Source organism: Propithecus coquereli, unplaced genomic scaffold (assembly GCF_000956105.1).
Source record: "Propithecus coquereli isolate 6110/MARCELLA unplaced genomic scaffold, Pcoq_1.0 Scaffold127, whole genome shotgun sequence".
NCBI lineage: Eukaryota > Metazoa > Chordata > Mammalia > Primates > Indriidae > Propithecus > Propithecus coquereli.
In genome coordinates this window covers 5,801,993-5,816,034 of record NW_012136858.1, presented here as the reverse complement: position 1 = coordinate 5,816,034, position 14,042 = coordinate 5,801,993, and the positions used below count along the sequence as shown (strand labels likewise).

The window sequence follows — 14,042 nt, the reverse complement described above, 5'->3', positions numbered from 1 at the left end:
AAGGTAAAGCTGTATTTCTCCTTTAAATAGTTTTTCTTTTCAAGGGATTGGAATGTTAATTTGTGTCAGATAATGGCCATTAATTTGAAATTAAAGCTCATGTGTAGGAGTATATTGTTTCATCATCAAATCTTGGTCTTTTTGTGGAAGTGAGCAAACAATGATGTTTCAAATTATCGTAGATCTTTTTCTAAGATTACTTGAGGTCGTATTTCCATGGACTTACAGTATAAATGGTGGTTAGGTTCCTAATCTAGCTTATTTAATTTCTAAGGTAGCTAAATTACTTACTATGTATATCTACTGTGAAAAATGACAAAATTTACTATTGCAACACTGTTAATTAAATTATAATTGCAACATAAGTTTATTGAGACTCTATTTTGAATAGTTTAAAAACTTTTGGGAAAACGGATTGGATTTTATAAGACAAGGGGAAGGAGACTCTGACACCGATTCTTTATTTTGTCTAAATGGATTAACAAACTCATTACTTTTGGCTGGGTGCTGTGGCTCATGCCAGCACTTTGAGAGGTCGAGGCGGGAGGATCGCCTGAGGCCAGGAGTTTGAGAAAAAAAATTAGCCAGGTGTGGTGGCGTGCGCTTGTAGTTCCAGCTACTCTGGAGGGTGAGGCGGAAGGATCGCTTGAGCCCAGGAGTTCGAGATTGTGGTGAGCTATGGTGTCACTGCAGTCTAGCCAGGGTGACGGTGAGACCCTGTTTCTTAAAAGGAAAAGAAAAAAACAACCCCCCAAAAACTTATTACTTTAATTTTGCTTGATATAGATTTGTCACTAGCTTTGATCAGAGTTTTCTTAGGTTCATGAATGGAATTAAGTAAAAGAGGTAAGCAGGAGGAAAATGTTTTTTCTTTTTTTTTTCCGAGACAGCGTCTCGCTCTGTTGCCTGGGCTAGAGTGCTGTGGCGTCAGCCTCTCTCCCAGCAATCTCCAACTCCTCTGCTAAGGCGATCCTCCTGCCTCAGCCTCCTGAGTAGCTGGGACTACGGGGATGTGCCACTATGCCCGGCTAATTTTTTCTATATATATATTTTTAGTTGTTTGGCTAATTTCTTTCTATTTTTAGTAGAGACGGGGGTCTCACTCTTGCTCAGGCTGGTCTCGAACTCCTGACCTTGAACTACCCTCCCACCTCAGCCTCCCAGAGTGCTGGGATTACAGGCGTGAGCCACTGCGCCCAGCCATGTTTTTTCTCTTAAAAGAAATTGTGGTAAAATATACTTGGCATAAAATTCCCACCCCCTGCTTTTTTAAGGGTTGAAAGAGGAAAAAAGTGAGTTAAAGAGGACGTGTATATTCCTTGCAAAAGAGATTGTCAGGTATAAGAGAGAATTTACTGAGCTGTGAGCTAGTGAGAGAAACAGGCAAAGTCTGCATAAGCCCACCATGCGGAGGGAAGAGAGCCGGAGTTTGGCAAGTCAGCTGTCTTACATTGTTTTTAGAACATGTGACAGGTGTTAGTGGGTAGTGGGCATGGTCTGTCCAGCTGCTCTTGTGTTAGAAAGGTTTATAAATTCTATCTGGGAAAGTGTTCTAAACCCTGAATTTTCTTTCTAAGAAATTTTATCATATCTGAATTTATTTCTGTATACTTCTACAACTTTGAGAATGAGGTTTCAGGGACTTGTGTGTCAATTCTATTGGGAATAGAAATGAGAGGAAATGTAGCTGGTATAGAAATGGCAGAGGTTTGATAGTCAATTCTTGCAAGAGAAAAGTAAACTCCGGGCTTAGCATCATATACTTGTCTCTGTTGAAGGATGAGGAATAGATAGCATGTCTCTTGGCATGAGGTTAGTATGTAAAGAGCTATTATTATGTAACTTTTGTTATTGAGGATATATTGGAGACATAACAGTGGGGTTATATCATAGCCACATTGAACTTACTTGTATTCAGCTGTCTATAGTGGGCAAAAAGAAAAAAAAGAATCAGCATATTTTAGCATTCTTGACTGTAAGCAGTAGAAATGAACTTTGGCTACTTTATGCAAAGGAATATGTTGAAGGCTCAAGTGAACTACTTTTGGAAAATAGCTAGGAGTCAAGGGAAGCCAGTGGCAAGGAGCAGAGCCAGGGTCAGGGCATAGAACACTTGGAGTAGGAAGCCACCAGTGGCACTTGCTAACAATGTCTCTGCTGTTGCTATGAATAATTTTTCAACTATTCTTGTGTCTCTTTGTCACTCACTCAAGTTAAAAGTCTTGGGAAAGGAACATTTGATTGTCTGGCTTGGATCCTAAGCTTATTTCCAGCTTGCTAGGGATAGGGATAGAGAAAAATCTAGGCCTTTGGTTTCCATTGTGAAAATGCAATTGTCCATATCCAAAACTGAACTCCTGGTGTCTTGTCATTTCTCCCAAACAAAACGGAACAGTTGCTCCTTCCTTTTTAAATGCCCCATAGCCCAGTAAATGTACTCAGTTCCTTAAACCAGAAGCTTGGAAGTGTTCCTTGACATCTCTTGTTCTCTCAGGCACATATTCAGTAAGTAGCATATTGAATTACTGTCAGTCTACCTTTTAAATTTCTTGAATTTATCCATTTATCTTTAAACTATTGTTACCACTATAGTCCCAGCCTCTGTGGTTCCTCACTTGGTCTATTACAGGGGCCTCATAATTTCTCATCTACAGATTGGCCCCTATCCTGTTGAAGTATGTATTATGTGGGGGGCGAACTTTTAAAAATGCACGTGAGGGCTGGGTGTGGTGGCTCATGCCTGTAATCCTAGCACTCTGGGAGGCCAAGGTGGGAGGACTGTTCGAGCTCAGGAGTTTGAGAGCAGCCTGAGCAAGAACGAGTACCCCATCTCTACTAAAAAAAACATAGAAAGAAATTAGATGGACAACTAAAAATATATAGAAACAATTAGCCAGGCATGGTGGCACATGCCTGAGTCCCAGCTACTTGGAAGGCTGAGGCAGAAGGATCCCTTGAGCCCAGGAGTTTGAGGTTGCAGTGAGCTACGCTGACGTCACTGCACTCTAGACCTGACAGCGGGGTGAGGCTCTGTATCAAAAAAACCAAAAAAACAAAAATGCGCTTCAGATCATGTCATTAGTTTGCTTAAAACCTTTCATTGGTCCGCATTTATTTACCTACTGCCTCTCGGTTCAGTTCCATCCTTTTGTACTGTGTTGGGGGGCTGGGACTCCCTGACCTATATTTCCCAGACTCCCTTGCCAACTCGTTTCCTGTCTGGTTTTACCATTGGGAGCACTGGCAGGAATTTGGAAGGTGAGAGAAGGGACTTCCCTAGTTTCCGATTTGCCTAAGGACACTTCCAACAGCAGAGGATAAACTATCACTCCATTCTCCATCTTCTTTTGGCACTCACAGCACTAGTCTTGCTGCTCCCTCTCAGAGATACCAGCTTCTGGGTGGGGCATACTAGGCAGATAGAGTGCCACCTGTGTCACTTCCTAACCTACTGGACTGTGTTCCCTTATCGGTTTGAGCATCCTCCATTTGGTGCCTCTTCATAGGGATTCAAACTTGAGCTGTGGGGCTCCTCTCCTTAGAGATCCAGGTACCAGCCATATGGTGTCACCTCCTTAGAGGTTTGAGCACTCAGCTGCATGGACCTCCTTTACCCTCTCTCAGGCATAGCACCATAAAGCTCTTCCTCCAAGATCCTAGCTTCTGATAACAGACCGCTTCCATTTTGTTCCCCTAGTCCTGTGGGTGGTAGTGCTTCCTGCAGTTATTAATCTCTGGGTTACTTCAGGCTTCCTGTTTTACCTTTTCAGCTTTCCAATATCGGTGTAATCAGTTTTCCATATTAAATCACCTGTGTTTGAATTATCCATTAGGATTTGTCATACAAGTGGTTTTCTATTTTCTAGAGTAAAATTAAAAGTAGGCTTTATAATTCCTATGTTCCTAACTACTTCTCTAGTCTCCTGCCATCCCATTTCTTGCTTTCTCTTTATGTTTCAGTATTCTAGACCTTTTTTAGTTGCCAGAACATTGCCACATTCTGTCTTGAAGGATATTGCATGTGCTAGTCTGTGTAGTGCCCCCAGCCCCCAATTTCCCTTTCTCTCCCACCCCACGAGTGTTTGCTTGGTTAACTCCTACATACTGCAGATCAGAGGCAGTATACTGTAGAGGCTATAGAAATAAACTGTTGTCTAGGCTTTAATATCAGTTTTGCTATTTTTTCAGCTTTATTACCTCGGGCAGGTTACTTATGTGTGCCTCAGTTTCCTCATCTGGAAAATGGAGATAATAATTTTATCTACTGGTAAGGTTGTTAGAAGGATTAAATGAATTAATAAATGTAAAGTGCTTTGAACACTGCTCAGCACATAGTAATTGCTCAGTAATGTACAATCTGTTATTGGCAACGCATGAATTCCTCAGGGGTGCTTTCCCTGATCTCCAAACTCTGAGAGATTCTACCTTTTGTTTGCTCCTGTAACATCTTGTGCTTTGCTGTTGTAATACTCACTATGCTTGGAATTATTTGTTTAATGTATTGTTTTCTTGTTAAGAATGTGTAAATTATATGAAGTTGAGAAGAAAGTCTGTGCTTTTCACTGTTACATTTCTAGCATCTAGCACTGCCTGGCATCTAGCCTGACCCCTGCTTGGCTCTTTAATAAAGATTTTTAAAATTAATTGATTAATCACTGAAAGAGAAAAACCATAATGAGTTTGATAGGGATTAGTGAAAATGGATAGAGATGGTAGTGAAATAAATCAATTTAAATGATCAGCTTTTTTGTTTTTATTGCCCACCAAAAAGCTCTAGTATGGAAGCTCTATGATGGGAGAGGAGGAATACTTGTTTTTGAAGCTGCTGTGGTATGAAGAGCAAGGTTTATCATCCTGTCTCATTTCATTGCCACTTTGCGAAGGGAAGATGTTTCTCTGAGTCTAATTAGACTGTATTTCTGGTTTGGTGGTTTTTTTTTTTTTTTGCTTTGTTGCTTTAACTCCCCCCCCCCGCCTTTAAAAGAAATTGTTTAAAAAAAAGAAGTTTATGTTTACTTCTAAAAATTTTGAAAATACACGAAAGTGTAATGAGGAAAGCAAATATCATTGTAGTTCCACTACACAGAGATGATAATTCTTAATATTTCGGTGTGGGCATTCCTGTCTATCTTTATTTACTATGTACACACAGCTTTATCCTTTCCCTTTCCCCTATAATTATATTATGCATTCTGACTTTTAAATTACTTTTTTCCCACTTAATATATTGTAAAGCTCTTTCTATTTTTTGCCTCCCCCAAGCATGGAAATAAATCTTTGTATATTAATGAAAAATTTTATCATCATTTAAAAATGCTTGCATATGGGCCAGGCCCAGTGGTTCACACCTGTAATCCTAGCACTTTGGGAAGCCGAGACAGGAGGATTGCTTGAGCTCAGGAGTTCAAGACCAGCCTGAGCGAGACCGCATCACTACAAAATATAGAAAAATTAGCCCGGCATGGTGGCATGTGCCTGTAGTCCCAGCTACTTCGGAGACTGAGGCAGGAATGGCACAGGAATCCACAAGTTTGGGGTTGCGGTGAGCTATGATGATACCACTGTACCTCTAGCCTGAGCAACAGAGTGAGACTCTGTTTAAAAAAATAAAATGCTTGCATGGTATGCTTTTACACAGATATGTAATATTTATTTAAACTATCTGCTGAATGATGGACATTTCACTTTTTACCTTTTCACTGTTATAAAATATTATGATGAACTTTCTTGGACAGATATCCTTGCTCAACAAGTATTTATTGAATGCCTTCTGTATATATTCAAGTATATTGTGCAAGGCACTTAGTCTGTGGGAAAGAGCAAAATAGATACGATTTTTGCCTTCATAGAGTATAAGATAAATTTCTAGAAGTGTAATTGATGATCAGAGTTGGGTGTGAATTGGTAGTAAGTTTAAATTATAAGATGTTTAAAGACCACTTGCTCTCATACTGCAGTAGGAATGTGAATTAGGACTCTAAGGTGCTATTAGTTACCAATATTTTCCCTCAATTTTCCTCTTCTTTAGTTATGTACTTCCTAAATTTTATTAATGTATATTTAGTGATTTTACTTGATTACATACCTGACTTATCAGTGACTGCCCTGAGAGATTTAGTCAAGCTAGGAAACCTGCATTTACAGTGGTTTATGAATTTGGCTTTTCTGTAATTTATATAACTTTGGTATATACACTTAAATATAAATAGTGAACCATCATTTTCTCATTCAGTGATACATCTACTGAATTAATTAAATTTTATTTTTAATGAGAATGGATATAATACAAATAATAATTCTGATTATTACATTTGTAATTGAGATAATTTTCTAATTAATAAGATTGCACTAGTGATGCATTCACTGAAAGTAGAAAGTTATATACTAAGTCATTATCTGGCAGTATGTGAGATAGTTACCTCTTTTTGAAAGAATTTGGCTGCCTTCAGAGACTTTGGAGTGGTATGGGAATATTTCTACCTTCCTCATTTCCTAACATGAAATCACTTGTTACTTTATGTATCATGTAACAAAAGAGTATGATTTGGACTGACTAGAGTTCAAACCAAAAATTACGGCCCAGAAACATGCGTTTCAAAGCCTGAAAATTTATATGTGCAGAAGAATCCCTAAGTACCAACTGATAAATAATTTCTCTGGTATCTCTGCAGGTACAAGTTGTGTTTTCCATGAACAGTCCTTTGTAGCAAATTGTCCTCTAAAGCTTTTTACTCCCTGGCCTTTTAAATCTTTTTATACACATACGTACATAGACAGTATTTTCTTTTAATTGATGTTCTTTCTATTTGATTTAAAAAGAAGGATCCGGCTGGGCGCGGTGGCTCACGCCTGTAATTCCAGCACTCTGGGAGGCCAAGGCCAGTGGATCGTTTGAGCTCAGGAGTTTGAGACCAGCCTGAGCAAGAGTGAGACCCCATCTCTACTAAAAATAGAAGGAAATTAGCTGGACAACTAAAAGTAATAGGAAAAATTAGCCGGGCATAGTGGCGCATACCTATAGTCCTAGCTACTTGGGAGGCTGAGGCAGGAGGATTACTTGAGCCCAGGAGTTTGAGGTTGCTGTGAGCTAGGCTGATGCCATGGCACTCTAGCCCGGGCGATAGGGTGAGGCTCTGTCTCAAAAAAAAAAAGAAGGATCTGATAATAAGATACACATTTATCTTATCTCAAATAAGCATACCATCATCCTAGGATTTAGTAATTATTCTATTTGAACGTTAAATTTAATTCTGAATTTCTGGACAACCAGTGAAAAGGGAAATATTTCTATCATCATCATCATCATCATCATCATCATCATCATCATCACATATAATTAGAAGAGGCAAACCATTTTTTTCTGAATTCTAAAATTTATTAGCATAGGTCAGCTTTTCCCAAATGTAAATACAGAATGTTAGTCCTGTCAAATATTAACAAATGTCAGGATGAAATTTAGGAAACAATGGGCTAAATAAGATAAACAGACTTATTTATATTTTTCTCATGACTTTAAATATCCTAATATATGTCTCGATTCTCTAAGAGAAAGATCTGTTTCCCTAACTTATTTTGTCTTGAAATACCCTTTAGTGAACACCAAGCTTTGCAAAATGTTGGCCTGAGTCCATAAACATGATGGATTGTGTATCTTCCATATGTTTCTGTAGATGATGTCATAATTGCCTCTTTTTTTTTGAAGACAGTCTTGCTTGATTGCCTCAGCTAGAGGTGCAGTGGTATCATTGTAGCTCACTACAACCTCAAACTCCTGGGCTGAAGCTATCTTTCTGCTTCAGTCTCTTGAGTAGCTGGGGCTACAGGTACCTGCCACCACTCCCAGCTAATTTTTCTATTTTTTGTAGAGATGGGGTCTCACTCTTGCTCAGGTTGGGCTGGAACCCCTGACCTCAAGCAATCCTCCTGCTTTGGAGGATCCTCTCAGCGTTCTAGGATTACAGGCATGAGCCACCATGCCCGACCTAATTGCCTTTTTTTTTTTTTTTTTGAAATTGCTGTTTTAAATCAATACATAATAGATGTACATATTTTCAGGGTACATGTGATAATTTAATATAGTCATATAATTTAAAAAGATGAAATCAGTGTACTTTGGATATCTATCACCTTAAATATTTATCTTTTCTTTATGCTAGAAACATTTGAATTATTCTCTTCTAGCTATTTTGAAATGTATAGTAAATTATTATAAACTATAGTCACCCTACTGATCTATTGAATGCTAGGCCTTGTATCTTTTATTAACAGTATATTTATACCCATTAATCAAATTCTCTTCATTGCTCCCCCCACCCCCCAACTATTCCCTCCTCTTCCTGGCTTCTTGTAACCACCAGTCTACTCTCTATCTTCATGAGATCTACTTTTTTAACTCTCCTATATGAATGAGAACATGTGACATTTGTCTTTCTGTGCCTATCTTGTTTCACTTAACATAATGGCCTCTAGTTCCAGCCGTGTCGTTGCAAATGACAGGATTCATTCTTTTTTATGGCTGAATAATATTCCATCGTGTATATGCAACACACGTTTTAAATCCATTCATCAGTTGATGGGCACTTAGGTTGATTCCATATTTTGGCTATTGTGAATAGTGTTGCAGTAAATATGGGAGTGCAGATATCTGTTTCATATATCGATTTCCTTTCTTTTGGATGTATACCCAGTAGTGGAATTGCCAGATCACATCGTAGATCTAATTTTAGTTTTTTAAGGAACCTCCATACTCTTCTCTGTAGCGGCTATACTAACATACATTGCTAGCAATACTGTGCAAAGGTTCCGCTTTCTCCACCTCCTCACCAGCATCTGTTATTCCTTGTCTTTTTGGTAGAAACCATTTTAACTGGGATAAGATGATATTTCATTGTAGTGTTTTTTTTTTTTTTTAAGGCAAGCACGAAAACGAGGTTTATTGAGGAGAGGAAGATATGATTATAGGGCAATAGCAAGATATAGGTTTATAGAGCATGATATATACGCCACAGATGATGACCCCCATTGTCACAGCAAAGGGAGAGCCGAAGGAAGGGTGCAAAAAAGGGCTCATTGTAGTTTTAATTTGCATGTCTTTGTTTAGTGATGTTGAACATTTTTTCGTATACCTGTTGGCCATTTGTATGTCTTCTTTTGAGGAATGTGTTTTCAAATCATTTGCCCATTTTTAAATTGGATTTTTGGTTTGTTTTTTTTTTTTCCCCCGCTATTGAATTGAGTTGTTTGAACTCCTTATATATTCTGGTTATTAATGCCTTGTCAGATGGATAGTTTCCATGTATTTTTCTCTCATTCTGTGGGTTGTCTTTTTACTATGTTAATTGTTTCCTTTGCCGTGCAGAAGCTTTTTAGCTTGATGTAATCCCATTTGTCTGCTTTTTTGTTTGGTTGCCTGTACTTTTGAAGTCTTACCCAAAAAAATTTTCCTGGCTCAATATCCCCAAGGATTTCCCCAATGTTTTCGTCTAGTGGTTTCATAGGTTCAGGTCTTAGATATAAGTCTTTAATTCATTTTGATTTGATTTTTGCATATGACAAGAAATGGAGTCCAGTTTCATTCTTTTGCATGTGGTTATCCAGTTTTCCTAGTACCATTGATGGAAGAGACTGTCCTTTCCCCATTGTATGTTTTTGGTGCCTTTGTTGAAGTTAGCTGTAAATGAGTGGATTTATATCTGCATGTTCTATTCTATTTTGTTGGTCTATGTGTCTGTTTTTATAGCAGTCCCATGCTGATTTGGTTACTGTAGCTTTGTAGTAAATTTTGAAGTCAGGCAGTGTGATCTCTCCAGCTTTTTGCTCAGGGTTGCTTTGGCTATTTGAGGTCTTTTGTGATTGCATATAAATTTTAGGATTTTTCTTTTCTATTTCTATGAAGAATGTCATTGGTATTTTGATAGGGATTTCATTCATAATTGCTTTTTATTTGACCTTTCCTTATGTTGACTTAAGTTCCTTTTGAAACACAATCCAGGACAAAGCTTGTTTTTATTTATTTATTTATTTTTTTGCAGAGAGGGTCTCACCTTGCTCTGACTCCTGGGCTAGAGTGCTGTGACATCAGTCTAGCTCACAGCAACCTCAAACTCCTGGGCTCAAGTGATCCTCCTTCCTCAGCCTCCCAAGTAGCTGGGACTACAGGTGCACGCCACCATGCTTGGCTAATTTTTTTTTTTTCTTTGTTGGTAGAGACAGGGTCTCACTCTTGCTCAGGCTGGTCTCGAACTTCTGAGCTCAAGCAATCCTCCCGCCTCAGCCTCCCATAGTGCTAGGATTACAGGCGTGAGCCACCGCTCCTGGCCACAGCTTACTTCTTCCAAGAAGCTTAGATTTTGTCTACCAGGAATTGCTGCTTTTGAAAAGCGTGTGCAAGAGGGCCTTGGAAATTAAGTGTTCCTGTTGTCTCTGAGCCTGCTGGTCTGGTATTTGGTCTAGGAGTCTTTCAGATGTATAGTCAGTCCAGACTGAGGCTAATTTTATTTTTCCTAGTGAAACCTGAATCTCCACATTCCACATCTATCAGGGCTGCAGTCGTTTCAATATGTAGCAAGGTACTGAGCTCTCCATTTCCTCCCTAGGGGCCTGCTGTACCTAATTATTTTGGAAACAGCAAGTAACAGTATGCTTCATAATCTAGTCCTATAATGTAAGCCCCTTTGGTCTCCTTTGCTGGTCTTCCCCCTGTTGTTTGCATACTTCTTTTACCTTAATCAGGTCTGTTTCTCCCCACCTGCCCTAAACATGTGTACTTGACTCTTTAGAACATTTGTTTATCATAAACCAATTATCCTCTGTTATATCAACTTCCTTATACTCTATTAGCTTGCATCTCTTCATTAACTGTTTCTTCTGTTCCCTGATCTTAGCTTGATTCAGCTCCATCTTTCAGTTGTTCCTGCTTTTTTCTGATATACTTTATATACCTTGTGAGTAGGAGATTGGATCGTTCAATCAGTGTTCTCTTCCATTTTCAGTGGTACATCCAGATCATTATTCTTCCGCTCTTTCATTTAACACCAGACAGAACAACCTAACAAAATGATTGTTTCTTTGAGACTCATACCTTTAAACCTCCTACTCCTTCTTTTTTGCTGTCAATTTTCTTTCATTCCTTGAAAATTTTGGTACCTGGTATAATCTCCATTTTTACCCCAGTTCTTGTCATTATTGATCTGGTAGCATTGCCTCCCAATCTGCAATTTCCTCAACTTTAATTTTGGGCTTTATTTTTATGTATGGTGTGAAATAGAGTTCCATTGTCGATGATCTGCTGATGGGGAATCTGTAATAGTAACTTGACCATTTGCAGAATGACAGATTGTTAAATGTACAAATTTCCCCATGTGTTGATTGGGTTTAAGAAGATAGGGGCTAATAAAAATTCTTATGGGTGTGTTTAAAAACTAAAAATTTTAGTTTTTAGCCATGAATGAGAACAAAAATTATACCTGAGATTTTGATATCTGGCTACCTCATGATATTGATTCAAAGACAGGGATTAGCTGTTTTACTGATGGGTGTGGTAGAAGGAGGATTGAATAGTTTGAGGTCTGGCCATTTGCAAATCAGTTACTTTTTCCCTGTTTTTTTCTATTTCAAAGTGTAGAGAATAATACCTAATATATATAGTTTCTGAGCCAATAAAATGCAATTATATACATGTGTGTTTTTGTGTCTAGTACACTTTGGAAGACTTGATGTTTAAGATCTAATATAAATTAGAGAACTATTCTCTCAAGACGGGTTCATAAGATTGCTCCTGGACTTCACATTGTCTCCATAAAAAACTTAGATTTCCCTATATTCTTGTGTTTTCTATAGGAAATGAAAAAAAATTAAAAAATTATTTGTGCTATTAATACTTTAATCTGTGTAATAGAAAGATGGACTCTAGTGAACGTTACTCCACAAAGATGTCTTAAGTCTAAGGAAGACCAGTTTAACTGTTACTTTTTATGACCCTATTTTTGATATTATACTGTAATATTACCTTTATAATGTTTCATCTACAGGTACATGATGTTAATTGATGGCACAAATGAGGTTTTTATGATTGATAGAGACAATTCAGTGTTCCATGTTTCAAATCTGGAATTTCCATTTCGTAAAGATCTCCGGATGCATTTATCAAATACGCTCTTAGATGGGGTAAGTCCTATTTTTGTATATATTTGTATATAGTTTTTTGTTTTTTAAATTAAATATTGTCATTTTTCTTTTTCTTGTAAGTAAATGTATGTTTTTATTATAATGGTTAGAATTGAATCTAATTTTTATTAGGATGTTAAATTTTGTTTATTTCTTACTTGCACTTAGATTGAATCAAGTTCCTTTTAAAGAGGGATCTGCCAACTTAATCTTTGAACATAAATAGGATTTAGAGATGTTTTCTTTAGTGGATAAAGTTGTTACATATATGGAAAGGGAGTTAAATGAATTCTGTATTGTTCGTTGTTGCTCATTATGAGAAAAAGTGAACAAAGTTAAATCTTAATTTGTTTTCTTTGTGATTGAAAAAAATAATTCTTGGTGGAAAAAGATGAATTTTATTGTATTATTTTACTTTTCAGTTGTATTTTAATTACATAATACTACATAATCACATTTTCCCTTGGCTGTTAGGCTATAAGTCCTTGTTTAAAGAGAATCATGCCTTTGAGAACAACCACTGTTCCTTTTACATTTGAATTTTTAAAGCTGATAAGAATTTTGCCATTCCAGAAAATCTGTATTTAGTAATCATAAAGTTACTTGATTAAAACTGTTTTAACTTTCTCCCATGCTAATAGCTTTCCCCTCCTCAGTGCTAAATATATTGGATCATTTAAATAAAAATAGTTGGGTACAGTAATGGCTGATGCAAAACGTGAATGCATTTTCCCCTCTTATCCTTATTATCTGGGAGATCTGACTTTGAGAACAACCACTGTTCCTTTTACATTTGAATTTTTAAAGCTGATAAGAATTTTGCCATTCCAGAAAATCTGTATTTAGTAATCATAAAGTTACTTGATTAAAACTGTTTTAACTTTCTCCCATGCTAATAGCTTTCCCCTCCTCAATGCTAAATATATTGGATCATTTAAATAAAAATTAAAATAGTTCAGAACACTACAAAAAAGCTGGTAAAAACTACTTAAACTCCTAATGTTAGAGTAATTTCTGTTACCATTTTGATGACCATCATTTCAGACTTTTCTTGGTACCAGGGTGCTCAATCTGACATCTGTTCCTGAGGGATATGGCACATTTATATTAGTAATAGCAACCTAGAGCATAGATTTTTGAATAGAGATTATGTCAGAATCTTTAGGGAAGTTAGGGCCTCATTTTAGTCCCAGAAAAATGCTGAATAGTCATGGTACCTCTATCCTGGTTGAAAATGAGTGCTCTGGTCAAATATGTACATATGTGGATAACGATACAATTTTGCATGAAGAGAACCAAATGTTATATGTGTTTTGTAACTTGTCATTTTTGCCACTTAGAGATTCATTTTGGACATCTTTTTCACATGAATGTCTGAATGGCATACTACTGTATATATAAACACCATAATTTGGGGTTTCCAAACTATATTGATTGTGAAAATTGTAGGGTTAAAAAATTGCTTGTTTAAAAATATGACCTCTCCAAACAGCCCATCCTAGACCTCATGAATTAGAATCTCCCAGGGGCCTACATGTCTGTACAGGTGACCAAGTGATTCTCATTAGGCATGTTTGATAAACAGGTCTGTAATTTATTTGACCAGTCCTCCTTTGGTGGACATTTCGATTTTTGTATTTTTTCTATTTCTAGTAAATTTTCATTTCTGTGACAGTGTGTGTAATAAAATATTTTTATTAAAAATGCCGTATACATATATGAGCATGGTATCTATATCTACCTATCACATTATAGTTGATGTGACTGGCATCTCTGAAGTTGTGTAGTCTATAAACATCATAGACATTTGTGGCAACTCTGATAGTTGGTCCATGGGAATGGAAGAAATATTGTAGTTTTTGTTGACTTTGTTTTAT

The 14,042-nt window shown here is 37.1% G+C and overlaps 1 protein-coding gene across 3 annotated transcripts in view; it reads left to right on the top strand.

Moving 5' to 3' along the window:
• Positions 1–14,042, top strand: part of RNGTT (RNA guanylyltransferase and 5'-phosphatase) — a 271,692-nt gene that overhangs the window by 73,241 nt on the left and 184,409 nt on the right. For all 3 annotated transcript variants that reach the window (XM_012638249.1, XM_012638248.1, XM_012638247.1), the window contains one exon: positions 12,030–12,165. In XM_012638249.1, the coding sequence (XP_012493703.1) occupies positions 12,030–12,165 (136 nt within the window). The remainder of the gene's footprint in view (positions 1–12,029; positions 12,166–14,042) is intronic.